The 17,583-nt window shown below is 36.9% G+C and overlaps 3 protein-coding genes across 3 annotated transcripts; 2 read left to right on the top strand and 1 right to left on the bottom strand.

The window, feature by feature from the left end:
- Positions 1–436: 436 nt before the first annotated feature.
- Positions 437–1,760, top strand: LOC137734534 (putative F-box protein At1g44080). The gene is made up of 2 exons (XM_068473779.2): positions 437–446; positions 601–1,760. The coding sequence occupies exons 1-2, from the start codon at positions 437–439 to the stop codon at positions 1,713–1,715; spliced, it is 1,125 nt and encodes a 374-aa protein (XP_068329880.1). The 3' UTR covers positions 1,716–1,760.
- A 9,636-nt stretch (positions 1,761–11,396) lies between these two features.
- Positions 11,397–14,202, top strand: LOC137733758 (tubulin beta-1 chain). The gene is made up of 3 exons (XM_068472937.2): positions 11,397–12,002; positions 12,134–12,403; positions 13,231–14,202. Exons 1-3 carry the CDS (start codon positions 11,609–11,611, stop codon positions 13,908–13,910), a joined length of 1,344 nt encoding a protein of 447 aa, XP_068329038.1. The 5' UTR covers positions 11,397–11,608; the 3' UTR covers positions 13,911–14,202.
- A 2,049-nt stretch (positions 14,203–16,251) lies between these two features.
- On the bottom strand, positions 16,252–17,583 carry LOC137735565 (uncharacterized). The gene is made up of 3 exons (XM_068474988.2): positions 17,418–17,583; positions 16,840–17,166; positions 16,252–16,688 (listed from the first exon to the last, which is right to left on the bottom strand). Exons 1-3 carry the CDS (start codon positions 17,491–17,493, stop codon positions 16,495–16,497), a joined length of 597 nt encoding a protein of 198 aa, XP_068331089.1. The 5' UTR covers positions 17,494–17,583; the 3' UTR covers positions 16,252–16,494.

Raw genomic sequence — 17,583 nt, forward strand, 5'->3', positions numbered from 1 at the left:
TCTCTGCACCCAACCCCCTCCCCTATCTCCCCCAAATCACGCCCCCACAACATCCCATCGGTGAAGAATCAAATCCAAAAATAAATTGCAGTTACCTATTATGGTAGTTCCTAAAATCCCATCATGTTTTCAATTCCAAAATTTCTCGTCATTTAGGAAAACCACTCATTAGTTTCCTCATTCTTCATGGAAGTTGGAACATATATTCCTATTTCCTTATTTCCCTTGGGAAATAGGAACAAGTAATTGAGCATACGGTACACCTATAAATAAAAGGGTTTGACCTGTTTTCTAAGGCACATCTTTTCAACCTTCAATTGGTCTTCTGATAAAGTATCGATATCTTCTCTATCTCAAGTCTCAACCCAGAAAACCAGAAAACATCAAACTTTTCAATTCTTCTGTAAAAAAATACACCTCTTCTACTTTTGACATCATGCGATCAGGTATATGCTATTTTATGTTGTTCTTACGTTTTTTTACATAGGCTAAAACGCTCAATCTTTTCCTAGTTTCTTATTATATCATTCCACAAAAAAACTGTAACTTTTTTTATCATCGTCAACTGATCTCTGATGTTTTTTCTTTTTTGCTTGTCAGATTGGGCGAACTTGCCAACAGATGTTTTGTCTTTGATTTACGACAGGTTGTCTGTTGCATCAGATTGCGTACAATTCATGGCCGTTTGCAGGTCATGGGGTTGTATGAAAAAAGACAGAAAATATAAACGTGCTAGGTTGACAACTCCAATGGTCTTCGTTTCTGAGAGGAAAGAAAATACATGGAATGCATATGATATCGTGAACAATCAAGTCCTCGGTTTTCAATTAAAATTACCAAAGACGCGATTTTGTGGGGCTTCCAACGGATGGATAATAACAGTGGAGAACTTTGTTGTAACCCTAAGGAATCCACAATATGATGTTAAAGGGAGGACAAGGAGGCCTTCAATCATTCGTCTTCCTCCGCTAAAACCTCAAATTAATTACAAAATACGAGGTTATGCTAAAGCTCATTCTGACTATTTTGTCGTCAAGGTTACGATGTCAGCAGACCCGATCTCAAACTCCAAAGATTGCATTGTTATGGTTCTGTATGAGCCTCTTAGTCAATTGGCTTTTATTAGACTTGGTAAAGACACAAGATGGACTTATATTGATAAGCATGGTGATGAAATCTATCCATGGATTAAAGATGTTGTTCTAATTGAAGATAAGATTTACGCTGTCGATAGTCAGAGCAAACTTTGGGCTTTTGAATCTACGTCCAAATCCACCGTAGATGTACAATTGGTTGCTACTGGAATAGTAGATCGACCTCAGAAGATTTATCTTGTCGGTTCAAAGAAGAAAGGACTACTGATGATTTACAGATTTAGTGAGTATCGACGGTTTACCCGCGAGTCGAGGAAGTTCAGCATTTTTGAATTGAATTCTAATGACGAATGGATTGAGAACAACGACTTAGGTGATATTGCTTTGTTTGTGGGTGATAATGATTCAGTATCCGTGGTTGCTTCAATGCATTATGGATGTCAGTCAAACTGCATATACTTCGTTAATGACAATGAAGGTATACATTGTTGGCATACATTTGATGATTTCGGGGTGTATAATGTCAAAAGTCAAAGTGTTACAAAACCTACATGTTTGAGGAACCCAGTGAAGAGGACGAGGTACCCTCCATTTATGTTTCAACCAATTGTTTACATGTAACAATTTATTATTTGTCCCTCAGACTATTATTTTAAAGTTAATATATGAGGTCTTGTTTGGAACGTATATAGCTACAGGACCTAGTTGATAGTTGATATATATTTTTTGTTTGTTAAAAAAATTACAAGATGAAGTACAATTCAAGATAATCAGCTGATAAATTACAAGATGTTGGGGAGGGAGGGAGGGGTCGGGAGGTTCAGTGGATGAATTAGAAAGGGGGAAAATGAGTTCAGGAAATGGCATCCATTGTAAGGTTCCTCTTTGGTGGAGACTTGTCTGTCAATTTATCAATATATATAGCTGATCTAGAAGAGTAAAGAGCTTACTGTCCTAGGAAACAATTACATGCGAAGGGAAATTAAACAAGATATATAGCGCTTGCAGCAACTCATAACTGAAAGCAACTGAGTTCCAGGAATAGAATGCACTCCTCACTGCGTTGTGCGTTCCAACCGAATGGTTGATTCATCAAACTGTCAGTCCGCCTATTGCGTCGAATTCACGTTACTAGATACTAAAATATATGCAGCTATGCATATGTGGTCACCTGCTGTAAACTACCTGTGCGCGTGCACGTGTCTAGTTTTATGAACCTGATGAGAATCTATCTCTGGGTGCTTGCATATGTGTTGGTTTGTGAACCCCAGGAAGATTACAAAAATAACATGAAAAGAGAGAGCAGGGAAGCCGAAAGAGAGGTGGTGGTGAGTGCAAGGGGGCAGGGTGTGAGTTTCAAATACTAAGTGAACCCTCCAGTACTCTATCTATGTTCTAATGCGAGCGTTGCCACTTCTCGTAACATGTTTAATCACAGCATAAGTGCAACACACAACAAAGCAACACACTTAAAAACTGCAGTTTAAATATATATATGGAGTAATTATCTAAGATACTGTGGAGCTACATATTGTTACGTCGATCATGAGCTTCAGCAAGCTTTATAGCATTTCCTAAATAACTTAGAGCCTCTGGATTCCACAACTTTACGAGCCATGCCTGCCTCACCGAGTGACCACAAGTGCTGGGGAATTATTACTTGTACCTAGAATAAGAGGTTCCTACACACTCGGAGTCTCTACGACCTGGCGGATCTACGCTTCAGAAGTACCTACGCCCTCCTCCTCCTTTGACCTCCTCTTCTTCTTCAGCTCGTTCTTGGTTGGATTCCGTACATGCGTGGCAACACATTCGTGTGTGTGGTGCTTGGAGTACACTGGGTAAGCACACACCGGTTTCTTAGAGCAAACGCAATGTGTTGCAAGGTGCCTGTCATGAACATGGATCCTCAAGCCTTCAATTGTTCCGAAGATCTTGCTTTGATTGGTACAGCCATGGCAACGAAATGTTTGAGACATTTTGGACGTATAAAATTTAGAGTTTTGGGAGAGAGAAACTAGAACAAAGGAGTTTCTTTTAGGGTAAAGAAAACAGATCGAGGGACTTAGAGTACATGGAGAGATGGAGGTATATTTTTATAGGGCAAGGATACTTGGAAAAAATGTAAAAAAAATAAAATATATATCCAAAATGGAATGAAAAACGACTTTTGTAATAAATAAAGTATCATAGCGCAGTCCCATAATTAAGTATTTATATGTCCAACCTACCATATAAATATTATGGCTTGAGTATTTCCGGTTTTCAAATGAGTGAATTATCATGGCATAACCATCTGCTAATATTTTTAAAAAAAACTAGGATACATACATTACTAGCTGAGTTCATTGACAATGCCAATAGTTAATTTCTAACAAGTGATTTTAGGAAGATCGTTACCCTTAAATAGACATATACATTCTGTAAATTATAATTAAGTGTGAAAGTTCAATGTTGTTCTCATCCATTTTATTTTATTTTTATAAATTATTCTTATTATTAAGAGGGGGAGAGAAGAGTTGAAACTATTGCAATAATTTAGGAAAAATGAGAGTTTCGAATTCGAGACGTATGAGTGAAAAATTAACACCTTATCTATTAAGATATTAGACCATCTACAATTTATTTGTTCTCTTCAAATTTATTAACTCTCTATTTACACACAACCAATGCAACCACCTACCCACAAAGCATGCATATAATCATAACCTTGGGTTCTTTGCTCTTAAGTCTAGGAAGTAGATGTCTCTTGAAAGTGAAATGAATGTCGCTTTCGATTTTTGTAATCGACCAAAATACCCTTTAATTATTTTTTGTGATATCCTAAACTTGTAAATGAAAATTTTGATATATGACTTTTATAAGTGACTAAATTAATTTTAATTCACTACAATAATTCCATTACATAACTTAACCTAAATAGCTCACACTTAAATGAAATATATTATTGTATCGAGCTAAAAAGAAAATCTTCAAATGAGAAAATCCACCTAAATTATGGATGCAGTAATACATTGTGTCCTCCAGCTCTGCAGCAAGCAAGAACAGAAGAAAGAGTGAATTCATTAACCTGCAGTAATTAAAAGATCAGCACCCAAAGCATCATTACTTGCTAAGGCTATTGCCACTTTGCCAGAACAGGTAGTTTGTGTGAGGTTGGTCCCCTTCAAGATTTGCTTCAGAAATCATTTATTTTTTATCTGCTATATTATTGTTGCTTGTACCAGTCTTTTTCTCTAAACAGCTTGATCACTCCTATATTATCATCCCTCGGTGGAGTGTGTGGGTGTTTAAAACATCCGTAAGGAATGGAGATATTTTTCAAGTACCCGGAATACCGGGTGGTACAACATACGTTATTATATAAGTGGACGAACACTTGAAAAATGAAACTTCCCTCAACTTATGTTACTGACATCAAGTTTGTTCGATGTTTTTATTCTTTAAGGATTTTTTATTACAAATAGTTTCTAAAATTGACCCGTTCGCTTACTTTGGTCATTCAGTTCAACTACGATCAATGTCGTTCTTGAATTTAAGTGAATGCCTTAGGGCGAACGGAATTATATCAACTGAAATTGAAAGTATAATGATGCATATTGTAACAATATGCTCTGCAAATTTATATATAATATAAATAAGGTATGAGGTTCTGTAGATACATTAGTATGTATCACCAGAGGTTTGCTATCCTAATCCAAGAAGCACCTTCTCCCAAACGAATGTTTCGAAATAGTATCACTTGCTAGTTAAAATCCGATATGCCTATTGCAAGAACAAGCTGAGCAAAAATTCCATGGTGCTTCAAGCATTTTATATTTCGTGCGTTTTAACCGTCGAAGCATAATCTATGTTTTTTTATTAAAGATTTAACAGTGAAAAAAAAACAAAAGTATCATACTCCGAAACAACGATGAAAATCCCCAAGCTGAACCATATACATTGTTGTGAGGTAGGTCCCTCCAAATTTGCTGCACTAATATGAATCATTATATTAGGTCCAAGGCTCGTTCTTTGACAGTACCAAGTATCTTTGAACGTATTGAACTCATCTTGAGGAATGTTTGAATCACACCCTAGTTAGGATGAGTTCAAGATCAGGATGAGTTCAAGATGTTCAGAGATACTAACATTCGCAAGGAATATCACTTAGTATAACAATCTAGTGATATTCTTCTTTATTGATAAGTTAGAAGTCTTAGGTGACCCACTTGTAGAAAATTAAAACCATTCTACCAATAATATATATATATATATTTTTACAAAAAATCTTCTAATAAGAATAAGATTATGTGATAATCTATTACCAGTAATATTTTTTTAATAAAATATTTTATTTTTGACTCTTGTAGATGACACGAATTTAATTCTAATTTATAATGACTCACTCGGTTTGCAACTTACTCAAATTTATCACTATGTGCAATATATCATTGTATCAAACAATGACGGTAATTAAAATTAAGGTGGGAAGTATGATTTTTATGCGGTAATTAAAATTATATCGGTGCAAGTGTGATTTTTATGTACTTTCATAAACGACTCTTACATATGTCACGTTGCTAATTTAATTGCAGTATTAAACAACTAAACAAACATTAATCATAAATTAAGGTGGATATTTCAATGTGCAATATGGAGAAAATTAAAACTAAAGAGGGAGTAAAATGGAGTTAGTTCTTACGTTTAACTAAAAGTCAACGGATTTCATCGTAATGAGTTATTGACTTGGGCACCGGGCCTCATATTCTCATTGCTTCATTGGTTTTGTGGCAACAAATGTGCATATCATATATGTCCGATAGTGTATAATGTTTTTGTTTTGCTTCACAATTCACGAATTGATATTTTGGGTGCACTAGTCATTACAAACATGGTAAAGCTTGTTTTGGTTAGGCACCTCAACCATGCATAAAAACATCATTAATTAAGCATTATAAAAAATTATTAATTAGGTTAAGTTTTTTGTTTTTCTTTTAGGGAATCGTTAAGTGAAATGAGCATTTCATAAAGGGTCCATATATCATGTGTAATCTTCATTTGTGATAAATAAAATTTCAGAGTGCAGTCCACATAATTAAGTACTGTTGCTATGTACAAGTAAAGTAAAGCCTAGTAGTAATGTGCTATCCACATATCCCTTTTTACTTCTCACACCCTTTATTAATTTCTGTCCATTGATCTTCTTCAATTCAATCGATCCGACTGCGGAAAATTAAAAAGGTGTGTGAGAAGTAAAAAAAGGTGTGTGAATATCACACCCTTTAAACTAATGTCACCAAGTACCACATGTATATGCCTATTGGAGTCTTTTCCGTCTCCAAAATAGTGAACAATCGTGGCTTAGCGATCATCTGATCTTTTTTTTTATAATTTTTTATAATACCATATAGACATTACTAGCTGAGCTCGTTGACAATGAGATTAGTTAATTTTCCAACAAACAAGTGATTTTAGGAAGATTGTTACCCTTGAAATAAACATAAATTTTCTACAAATTATAACCAAGTGTGAATGTTCAATGTTGAAACTATTACAATAATTTAAAAGAAAAGAGAGTTTCAAGCACGAGACGAGACGTATGGGTAGAAACCTAACACTCATACCCACCAAAATATTATACCAAATGTAATTTATTTGTTCTCATCCAATTTAATTGTTCTCTATTTACACACACCCAATGCAACCACCCACCCACAAACAAACCATGCATGTAAGACAATCATAACCTTGGGTTCTTTGCTCTTAAGTCTAGAAAGTAGACATCTCTCGGAAGTGAAACGAATGTCCCTCTCGATTCTTATAATCGACCAAATACCCTTTTAAGTATTTTTAGTGGTATTCCTAAACTAGTAAATGAGAAACTTTATATACGACTTTTATAAATGACGAGATCAATTCTGATTCACTACTACTCGTCCATTACATAACTTAACTTAAACCGCTCCACGCTTAAATGTAATATGTTGTTATATCAAGTTTAAAAGAAAATCTTCAAATGATAAAATCCAACTGGATTGATGGATTCCAGCTGCAGCAAACAAGAAAGAAGAAAGAGTAAATTCATTAACCTGCAGCTGCAGTAATTAAAAAATCATCATCCAAAGCAATGAAAGCATCATCAGTTGCTATGGCTATTGCCATTTGCCAGAACTACTGGTACTTTGTTGTGAGGTTGGTCCCCATCAAGATTTGCTGCACCAATCATTTACTTTTGATCTGCTATATTATTACTATTTGTGCCTGTTTTTTCTCTGAGCAGCTTGGACTCTCCTATAGTATCATCCTTGGATGGAGTGTGTGGGTGTTTAAAACATCCGCAAGGAATACACAATAAAAACCAACATGGCTTTTGCCTCCTTACACAAGATAGCCTCCTAAAGGAAAGTCAGTGGCTCCACTTGTAGAAAATTACAACCAATCGACTAGTAAGAGTTCGATTCTTATTTATAATGACTCGCCGGTTGTGAAACTTAATCAAATTTATCATCTCTTAGTGTAGTATATTACTGTATCAAACAATGATGCATAAAATTCGCCTAGCTAGACTATGGATGCGGCAATTAAAATTCTAATAGTGCAAGTAGGGATGGGCAAAATAACCTCAGGCATGGGTAAGCGTGGTTACCCGTTCATTTGAAACTCACGGTTATGGTTATAGGTAACTGTTTAAAACAAATAAATACTTATGGGTATAACCATTTACTTGTGAAATTTCAGTGAGTGAATATGATTATTACCCACGGGTACCCATTTAACCGTTCATTTTAATATATGTAAATGAAAAAAAACTAAAAACTCTAAATAGTTCGACCTCTCCCATACTTCTGCCGCTCATCTCTCTCTCTCTCTCTCTCTCTGTCTCACATCTCCGCCTCGTTCTGACTTCCATCAACTACAAAACCCAGTTTTCTCTTTTTATTTTTATTCAAAATTCCATGATTTATATTTTGGATTAATTCGATTGGAGATTTGGATTGGTCTGACATGTGATAAATAATTGAGGAAGGGAAGCAATTGTTTGTGGTGCCGCTGACTAATCTCCATGCGGGAGTCCTAGACTGCTTCCTAATTTATTTTCATGGACACCGAGTTGCTATTTTGAATGTCTCTGTATTTGTTTTATTTTCTTTTTTTCTTATAATATTAATTGATTGCCAACCACACAAGTTTGGTAACGAGAACGACTTGCATGACGTGAGCATACGGCAATCGTAACATTTTTCATCAATGATACAACAATAAGTATAAGTTTTTTGAGGACTTAAAATATTAAAATGCGAAAATACATGTTAAATATACCAATAACGGTGTTTAATTGTCAGGAAAAAAAAATTATGACAAATTTCTATTTTAATTTTCAAGTTGTTAAAAAAATGTGACGGGTGAAAAAAAAAAGGGGTAAAATGAGTAAAAAAGGGTAAACGAGTTTAAAACGGGTAAATAGTTACGGTTAAATGGGTACGCGGTTATGTGTATGGTTAACTGTTTATAAACGGTTATGGGTATAGGTATAACCGTTTATACAATTACCTAATGAGTAAAGGATTACGCAGGTAAGAGCTTAAATGATTATTGGTAAATAACCGCGGTTACCTACCCGCCATAACCATTGCCCATCCTTATGTGCAAGTGTGAGTTTTATGCACTTTCATAAACGACTCTCACGTTATTCACGTTGCTAATTTAATTGGAGTATTAAACAACTAAACAAACATTAATTGTAAATTAAGGCCGACATTTCAATGTGCAATATGGAATTCATCGTAATGAGTTATTGACTTGGGCTCCAGGCCTCATGGTCTCATTGCCTCATGGGCTTTGAGGCGTTCGTGTTAGCCCGATAGGGATGATCACTAAATGGGCCGAGAATTCGAACTTCAGAACATTTCTATTGGGCTTATGGTCCAATACAGTTTCAGCCTTGGTCAATCTCAAGTATAAAGACCATCCTATCATATTGATTGGAAAATGATCATTTTTCTGGGGATCCGGAGGATTCCATAATCATGTTCGTTCATTGTACATCATGCGATAATAAATTATTTAAAATTTTAACTTCAAATATAAATAGTACCTAACGAAAATTGACCGCATGATATACGATAAACGGACACGATCATGGGATCCCCCAAATCTCCAGGAAGAGGATCCGCGAGGATCCTTATAGATATTGATCAACTTACGTGACGACCCCCTCCCCCACCAAAAGCAGTTACATTATACTAAACTCAAGAACATGAATGTTGGGTTTGCTTGGAATGTCAGCAAACTAAAGCGTAAGGTTGTCGCAAACTGAATCCTTGTCGGAGTCATAACTTTTCTGCTCTCTGCCACTGACCTCCTGCTAAGCCAATAAGCCCTCTCTAAAACCGGCGAATACCTTTATGAAACGATAGTGTCATTTTGGCAGTTTTACATGATCGCAAATTAAGTTTATATTGTTGTTAGAGTTGAAAAGTTAAAACGCATGATTAATGTAGGACTCGCTCGAATACGATGATTGTGGTATTCTCATTATAGGTCAACCTCTCCTCAGTAGTCAATTACTTTTTTGGTATCTCAAATCAATCACACAATGTAATGCGATAAAGTTAAAATGGATGACAAGACATAATTGAATTTTGAATATTGTTATAAATTTTTGTCATCAAATTATAAAGAATAATTTGCATGTAACGAGTTTTACAACCTCATCCCTTTACATTTTTCATCACTTAAACACACATATGCCTCAAATTGTAAGGAATAACATGCATATAACAAGTTTTACAACTTCATCTCTCTGCGTCTTTCATCACGTAGAACACATGGAGATGAAACATGTGACAAGTAAGTTGGTTTGATGGGTTTGCCATATCTTATTAGTAGCTTGACCTATAAAATTAGAAATGATGGAGTTTTTTAGCTTTGGCACGAAGGGTTGAGTGATGGGTATACTCGATCTTGCTATGATTACGATGATGACGACATTGCTTCTTTCTCTTTTGGGCCACTTTTCACTAATCTAACATTGAGTGAAATGTGCAGTTGGTATAGGCCATCATTATTTTCGTCTCCAACTAAGTATCTCACGTCACTTGTGGCCCAAAGATATATTAAGGAAAAAGCTTGATATGTGACATCTAAACCATATAACATCCCAAAGTTGTTGAAGTGTTGATAAACAAGCATAGACCACACTTAATGTAATTGATTTTATATCTAATAGATGATGTGAGAGTCCGAATCACGATTCATATAGTTATCCACGATTTGTTCTAAATTTTTTTAAATACCTATTGTTATTTATTATTAATAAGAAGAGAGATTCGAACTTAAAACCTAGTACAATTTTAGAATGAGTAATATGATTAGACTTTCTTAGAGTTAGTTTATAAGTGGTTACCATCAAAGATATGTTCTAGTACTAATATCACAAATGATAACACCTTATAAAGAAGAGAACACAATTTCTTGTGCTCAGATGACCGTATAAGTGTAACGGTCACTAAGAGTGAGATATAAAAGAAAGGAGGATGAAACCATAATATGAAAAAAAAAAAAAAAATATGTCTTGTATGTGTGACCCAATAACCACATAATATAAGTCAATCTAAGAACTAAGACATGATCCTATAAATATAAACACATGCTTTGTGATGTATCCAAAGTTTTGAGAAAAAAGAGAAAAACACTTACTTAAAAAGCACCCTCTCCAAGTTTAACAACATAAACACATACTAAATTTTCTTAAAACTAAAAACAAAAAACTAAAAATTAGAGGTTTCAGGTTCGAAGTCCGCTGCTGATGTGGAAGTCAGGCTTGTGGCTATGGAGAAGTTGAAATGCTTTTACGAGTCTTCCTAATCTCCGAAAAGAATGAATAATCTGTAACTTGTCGCTAATAGTTTTCGTTAAAAAAAAAAAAAAAAAAAAAAAAAAAAAAAGAAGAAGAAGAAGAAGAAGAAGGTGCCACTCACATGGCCTATTACTTCCAGTCACGTGTCCCGGTGAGAGACTCATGTGCGACTCCGCAAGACTTTCTCTGTGCACCATCCAAACCAATCCGACATACCCCACACTACCGCTGGCGCGTACCCGTCATCCACCTCAGCGCGTAGATAGCAATCTCTGCAGTCGTTTCTCAAGCGTTAAACACCGCGTCCCTGCAACCACACCAATCCATCCGTATTTCCTATCATCTAAACCGTCAATCACAGTTGACTCCCACATAACCAACCATATCAACGGCTTACATAAAATCATGTACCTATCATGAATGCAAGAGTGTGGCAGACTTCTGCCTCCCAAAATTACAGGTTCGCTTTTCAAAATTTAAATTCCCACTCAAACCAAACGGCGCCGTCAAACTCGTCCGTCATCTCACCCCGCTATAAATCCCCAGACGACAGTCCCTCACTTCCCCAAACCCTTCGTCTTCTTCCCTGACCGTTTCTCTCGACGAGAACATTCTTCTCTCTCTCCCCCTCTCTCTCTCTGCAGTCTCTCTCTCTCCTCCACCGCTCTCCAAAATGCGTGAGATTCTCCACATCCAGGGAGGCCAGTGCGGCAACCAGATCGGCGCCAAGTTCTGGGAGGTCGTCTGCGCCGAGCACGGCATCGACTCCACCGGCCGATACCAGGGCGACAACGAGCTCCAGCTCGAGCGCGTCAATGTCTACTACAACGAGGCCAGTTGTGGGAGGTTTGTCCCACGCGCCGTCCTCATGGATCTCGAGCCGGGAACCATGGACAGCGTCAGATCTGGGCCATACGGCCAGATTTTCCGCCCAGATAACTTCGTTTTCGGCCAGTCCGGCGCCGGAAACAACTGGGCCAAGGGTCACTACACCGAAGGCGCCGAGTTGATCGACTCCGTTCTCGACGTCGTCAGGAAGGAGGCCGAGAACTGTGATTGCTTGCAAGGTATAATTCGAGTTCGATTTTAGTTGCTAGATCATTAGATCAGTGTGCATTTTCCAAAATTTCGAGTTTTTGGATACAATTTCTGCGTTACAGTGTCCGAATTGTGAGGTTTATGACTTGTTTGGCAACAGGATTTCAGGTTTGTCACTCTTTGGGAGGCGGGACCGGGTCCGGAATGGGAACTCTTCTCATTTCCAAGATCCGAGAGGAGTATCCGGACCGAATGATGCTCACATTCTCCGTGTTTCCGTCGCCAAAGGTGTCTGACACCGTCGTTGAGCCATACAATGCAACTCTCTCTGTTCACCAGCTTGTTGAAAATGCAGATGAGTGTATGGTTTTGGACAACGAAGCTCTCTACGACATTTGCTTCCGGACACTGAAGCTCACTACTCCCAGCTGTGAGTTTTCTTTTCTTTTGTTTGTATAATATATCCTGTTGAATCGTAATTGAAATTTACCTAGTTGAATTTGAATATGTTTATGCTATACTATCTTGGATTCGGCATTAGTATGTGGGATTCGATATTGTGTTTAGTATGCTTATGTCAAGTAAAAAGGAGTTGAATTTTGACTTGGTTGAATAGTGATTATTACTTTGGGTTTCGAGAGTGAATTGTTCATATTATCTTTGTTTGTATCCGTATCCAAAGTGCAGAAGATTCAAATTGTATGCAGCAATAGTTATGCACATGGCGCAACCAAAAGGTTGCTCCTTTTGTGACAAAAAGGTCATAGGTTCGAGTCTTTGAGACACTCTTTGCAAAGTAAGAGTAAGGCTGCGTAAGATAGACATTCCCCCTGACCCTTGCAGAGCAAGAAGCATTGTTGGCTAGGGGTTGCCCTTTTTTTTATATTGACAAATTGTGGTTGAGTCCCCTTGCATTGGTAAGGTTATCTTGCTGGTCCTTTTCTTTCGGGTCACCATTTTATAAGTTATGCAATTGGACTAATTGGTCCTGCTTATAAACACAGAAGCCTGTAGCCTTGTGCTTATAGGTGGAACACTAATTACTTGGCGCCTTTGAAATTTTCCTTCACTTGTATTCCGTAACTTCTTAGGCACTGTTTCACTCTTTGATGCACCATTTTTCAAATGCCTTTTGAAATTGGCCTTAAAATGGCTCTGTTGTTACATTTATATCCTATAAATGTTTGTATTTTTTTGTTCCTGCTGCTAAATTGTGAAACATTACATAATCTAACCAATGATTCCTTCTTGGTTCAGTTGGCGACCTCAATCATCTTATATCTGCTACCATGAGCGGCGTAACTTGCTGCCTTCGTTTCCCTGGTCAACTCAACTCAGATCTTCGCAAGCTTGCTGTTAATCTCGTCCCATTCCCCCGACTGCACTTCTTCATGGTTGGGTTTGCTCCACTCACATCCCGTGGATCACAGCAGTACAGGGCCCTTACTGTTCCAGAGCTCACTCAACAGATGTGGGATGCAAAGAACATGATGTGCGCTGCTGATCCACGTCATGGACGGTATTTGACTGCTTCAGCCATGTTCCGTGGCAAGATGAGCACCAAGGAAGTTGACGAACAGATGATCAATGTGCAAAACAAGAACTCATCCTACTTTGTTGAGTGGATCCCAAACAATGTCAAGTCCACTGTTTGTGATATTCCACCAACCGGTCTGAAGATGGCCTCGACCTTCATTGGCAACTCCACCTCCATTCAGGAAATGTTCAGGAGGGTGAGTGAGCAGTTCACTGCTATGTTCCGAAGAAAGGCTTTCTTGCATTGGTACACCGGAGAGGGAATGGATGAGATGGAGTTCACCGAGGCAGAGAGCAACATGAACGACCTCGTTTCAGAGTACCAGCAGTACCAGGATGCTACAGCCGATGAGGAGGGGTACGACTATGAAGAAGAGGAGGAAGTTCAGGAGGAGGCTTGATCTCGGATCTCGATTCTCATCTGTTCTCTGTTTTGCTTCAGTTATGTTGTGGATTTAATTATGGTTTTGTTTCTTAATTCCTTATTTGGGGTTTGGATTGCTGGATTCTCGTCAGTTCTTCGGCCATTATTCACCTGTTTGGTTTTTTTCATTTTTCTTAGTTTTTAGATGGTAGCAGTTCAGTGGTCTGAAAATATGTTTATTGAATCTGTTAATCGAGTCTGTGATATGAGGTTGGTGTTAAGTAAACATTGTGATGATTAAAAGTGCATTTTGTTTGATGGTGGGTTTATTTCATGGCCTCTTTTAATCTTTGTTTTACATTTAAGGGCTTCAAAATTTCTTGATGACTCAGTTAACTCGCCACAAAATGACATAATGTAACAGGTTTGGGGTCAATTTGTTAATAAGTTTGGTCATTATTGAGCCACTTGTTAAAAAACTGTTAATCAGTTGGATTGTTATTAGGTCATTCATTAAAAATCTACAAACGATATCTTATCAGATTTTGACATTAGGTATGATAATTTTTTGCAGGATCCGTAATCGGACACAAAACGATACGATTTATTAATGAATCGAGTTGTTATTAAATCATTTGTTAAGATAACTAGTTTGACACGATACAACCGGTTCAAATAATAAATATAACACAAAAATAATACGAACACGACCTATTTATCATGCATTTATTAGTACCATATTTTGCATTGTATTCATGAATTGATAGAAAGTACGAAAAGCAAAAAGAAAAAGATAGACAACATGTGAAATTCTGGAAAAGTACTAATTTCCGGATTTGTTTGCATGTGCTCACTGAGGCAAGCGGGTGCTGTGGGATGAAAGAAAGGCTGCTGGGTTCCTTCTAGATAGGGTTTTCAGATTACATACATTTTTCAAAAAAGTACGAAACTTTTTTATACTTTGGTGTCAATAAAATTTTGTGTGTGATGGTCGAGAAATTTTTACAAGTGATGGGAACACCATGACACGTGGTGTTCCCTCACACATTAGGATTTGACATCTTGAATATTTTTCAATTTTATATTTCAATAAATAAATAAAACTAAATCCTAATGTGTGAGGGAACACCACGTGTCATGGTGTTCCCGTCACTTGGAAAAATTTTTCGTGATGGTCGGATCAAGTAGACTGTTCAAACTTCAAACCACAACAGACGGTCTAGCATTTGCATTATGGTATGTACCTAAACCGAGGTCAACCTACTTCGTCCAACATTTTGGCACAAAAAAAAAAATTCTTATTGGTCTGGTGCCATGTGATTTTACTCAACGCCAGCGTTGTCATAGTCATTCAGCCATACTTTCTATTTCCTCGTCAACGTTAATTAATTTATTGTGGACTGTTGCTCCTTTGGATGGTTGAATCTGAGTGGTCCTCCTTTGAATGGAGTCTGAGTGGTGATGGAGGAGTAAGTTAAAATTAAAGCCATCATACTAAATACTAATGTGTGCTTTCAGTTGGATGTCTCTATCGTCCGGGTCCCTGGGGGCCAAACCCTAAACCCACCAAAATGCCAATGCTTATCAATGAACACAATTTGACAGACAAACTGACGTGCTCAAAAGCATATGCTTGGGCAATGTCTTATTCAGTGAGCATAAAATACGATTTAATACACCAAATATCATAATACAAATAGTTGAATTATTTTTTTATTTAAGGTGTGTACCTACATGGAATTTGGTGGGCTAATTTTCTTCACAACTTAGTCTCTTGGGCTCTGATGGACTATTTTTATGAAGGGGTGATTTTTGTACTCTTGATTTTTATTTTAAAATTACATTCGAGGAGGCATTAATGAAAAAAATAAGAGAACGATTGTAGAAGAGAAAATTAAACCAGTAAAATTCACTAAATTATTGTAACAGTTAACGGATTTAAAATTTTCTTTGCTTTAAATTATTACAATAATTTCGAATCATCTCCACCTCTTAATAATATTGTGATATCAATTTGTCCAACGTTTAGGACGATCAAACTACAAAGCTATTGGTGTGTCCGCTAAGTTAATCGATACATATTTTCTTTTGAATACTTTTAGTTTTCAAATTAATTTTTCTTAAATACATACTATCGCTCTACTTCTTAAATACTCTAAAGGGAGAGGAAGAATTTGAACCAGAGTCATAGTAAAAAAATGTTCTAACCATCAAGGTAGTCTATCACTTGCCGTTTTCAAATTAAATTTAAATGTTGACTTATGCCTCAGTACTGTATTTTATTTTTAAGTTTTAGCTTTCCATATACCAAACTAAAAATTACATTTTGTCCTCCCAAAAATGACGCCAACTCAAGGAACAAACAAAGCACATAAAAGTTGTAGAAAAATATCTTTATTATCAAATCCATCCGGATATTAAAGCATACACAAGCTAGAACACAGTCTTGCATACACAAATACACACATACACACATATATATCTCACCTAATTAATCTAAGTTGTATTTCTGAATTCTGAGTTCCGTATATATAATTTAAATAACACATAATGATATTCTGGTGTAAATTATCAAGCCCGGCCGGAAACTCAGAGCCCTTAGTGCATGCATGCTGGTGTACTTAGCAAGGAGCCTGTGCTGGGGCAACCTCCACTGGTGGATAAGCAGTTGCCAACTTCCCTGAGTTGATTGGTCCTGGTGCTGTCAATTTCGCATTGATTGGTCCTGGTGCGACATATCCAGAGCTACGAATCTCCGACAACTCTCGACGAGCATTTGATCCTTGTGCTGCACATAGTGTTGGTAGAAATACACCTACAACCAAAATGTTATTCCTATTAAGATTTTTCGAAAATGTTTCGTTGCTTGACTTATGTTATTAGATTGTGAATTGAAAAATTATTCACGTTGATATGTACGAATACGCAGTTTGAATTTACAGTCTTAATTAACAATATATAGTTACCTTCACCAGCAGCAAGATTGAAGTAAAGGTCAACAATGTTGGGGCAACTGCCGTAGCACTGAGGGGAGCAAAGTTTTTGTGTGAAGCGAGACTCCAGGAGAGAGTCTGATGAGATGCCGTAGGATTTGCGGTCAAGCCCACAAGACTTGATGCACGTCTCGCTCTCGATCCAGTCCTTTAACTTATCGGCCTCAATTTCCGATGTTCGGCACGTGTATGCTTCCTCCCCGCTTCTTCTCACGTGCTTCTCAAGCACACAGCGTTTGCCGGACGATGACACCGCGAATGCGCATGCATCGTGGTCTAGATTCTCACATGTTATTCCTCCTGCAAGCATGCAATGTATTACATATTTTTTGCACATAATTGGCTAGTTATCTCGATAAATATTCGATAGATAACAGCATGTTTGATAAATATTGTTGGTTTTCAAGAAAGTTAAAAACCGACAATATTTACTAAACAAGTTTTCAATTTTCAAAAAAAACAAAATTGAAAACTGAAAACAAATTAATATCAAACGATCTAGTAATTTTTACCAAAAAAAAAAAATGATCTAGTAATTAACACAAACAAACCTAGAGTGGCTTGGACACAAACGGCAAGGGAAAGAGCCAACACTGCGATGTTCTTCAAGCACATGGTAGAAGCCATCTATAATTAGAACAGAAGAAGCTAGGGTTTGTGAACTTGAGCTAGAGAGATGAAGAGGAGGAGAAACTTGTATTGTATGTTGTAAAAATG

The sequence above is a fragment of the Pyrus communis genome, chromosome 7 (genome assembly GCF_041283825.1).
Source record: "Pyrus communis isolate YQ-2024b chromosome 7, ASM4128382v1, whole genome shotgun sequence".
NCBI lineage: Eukaryota > Viridiplantae > Streptophyta > Magnoliopsida > Rosales > Rosaceae > Pyrus > Pyrus communis.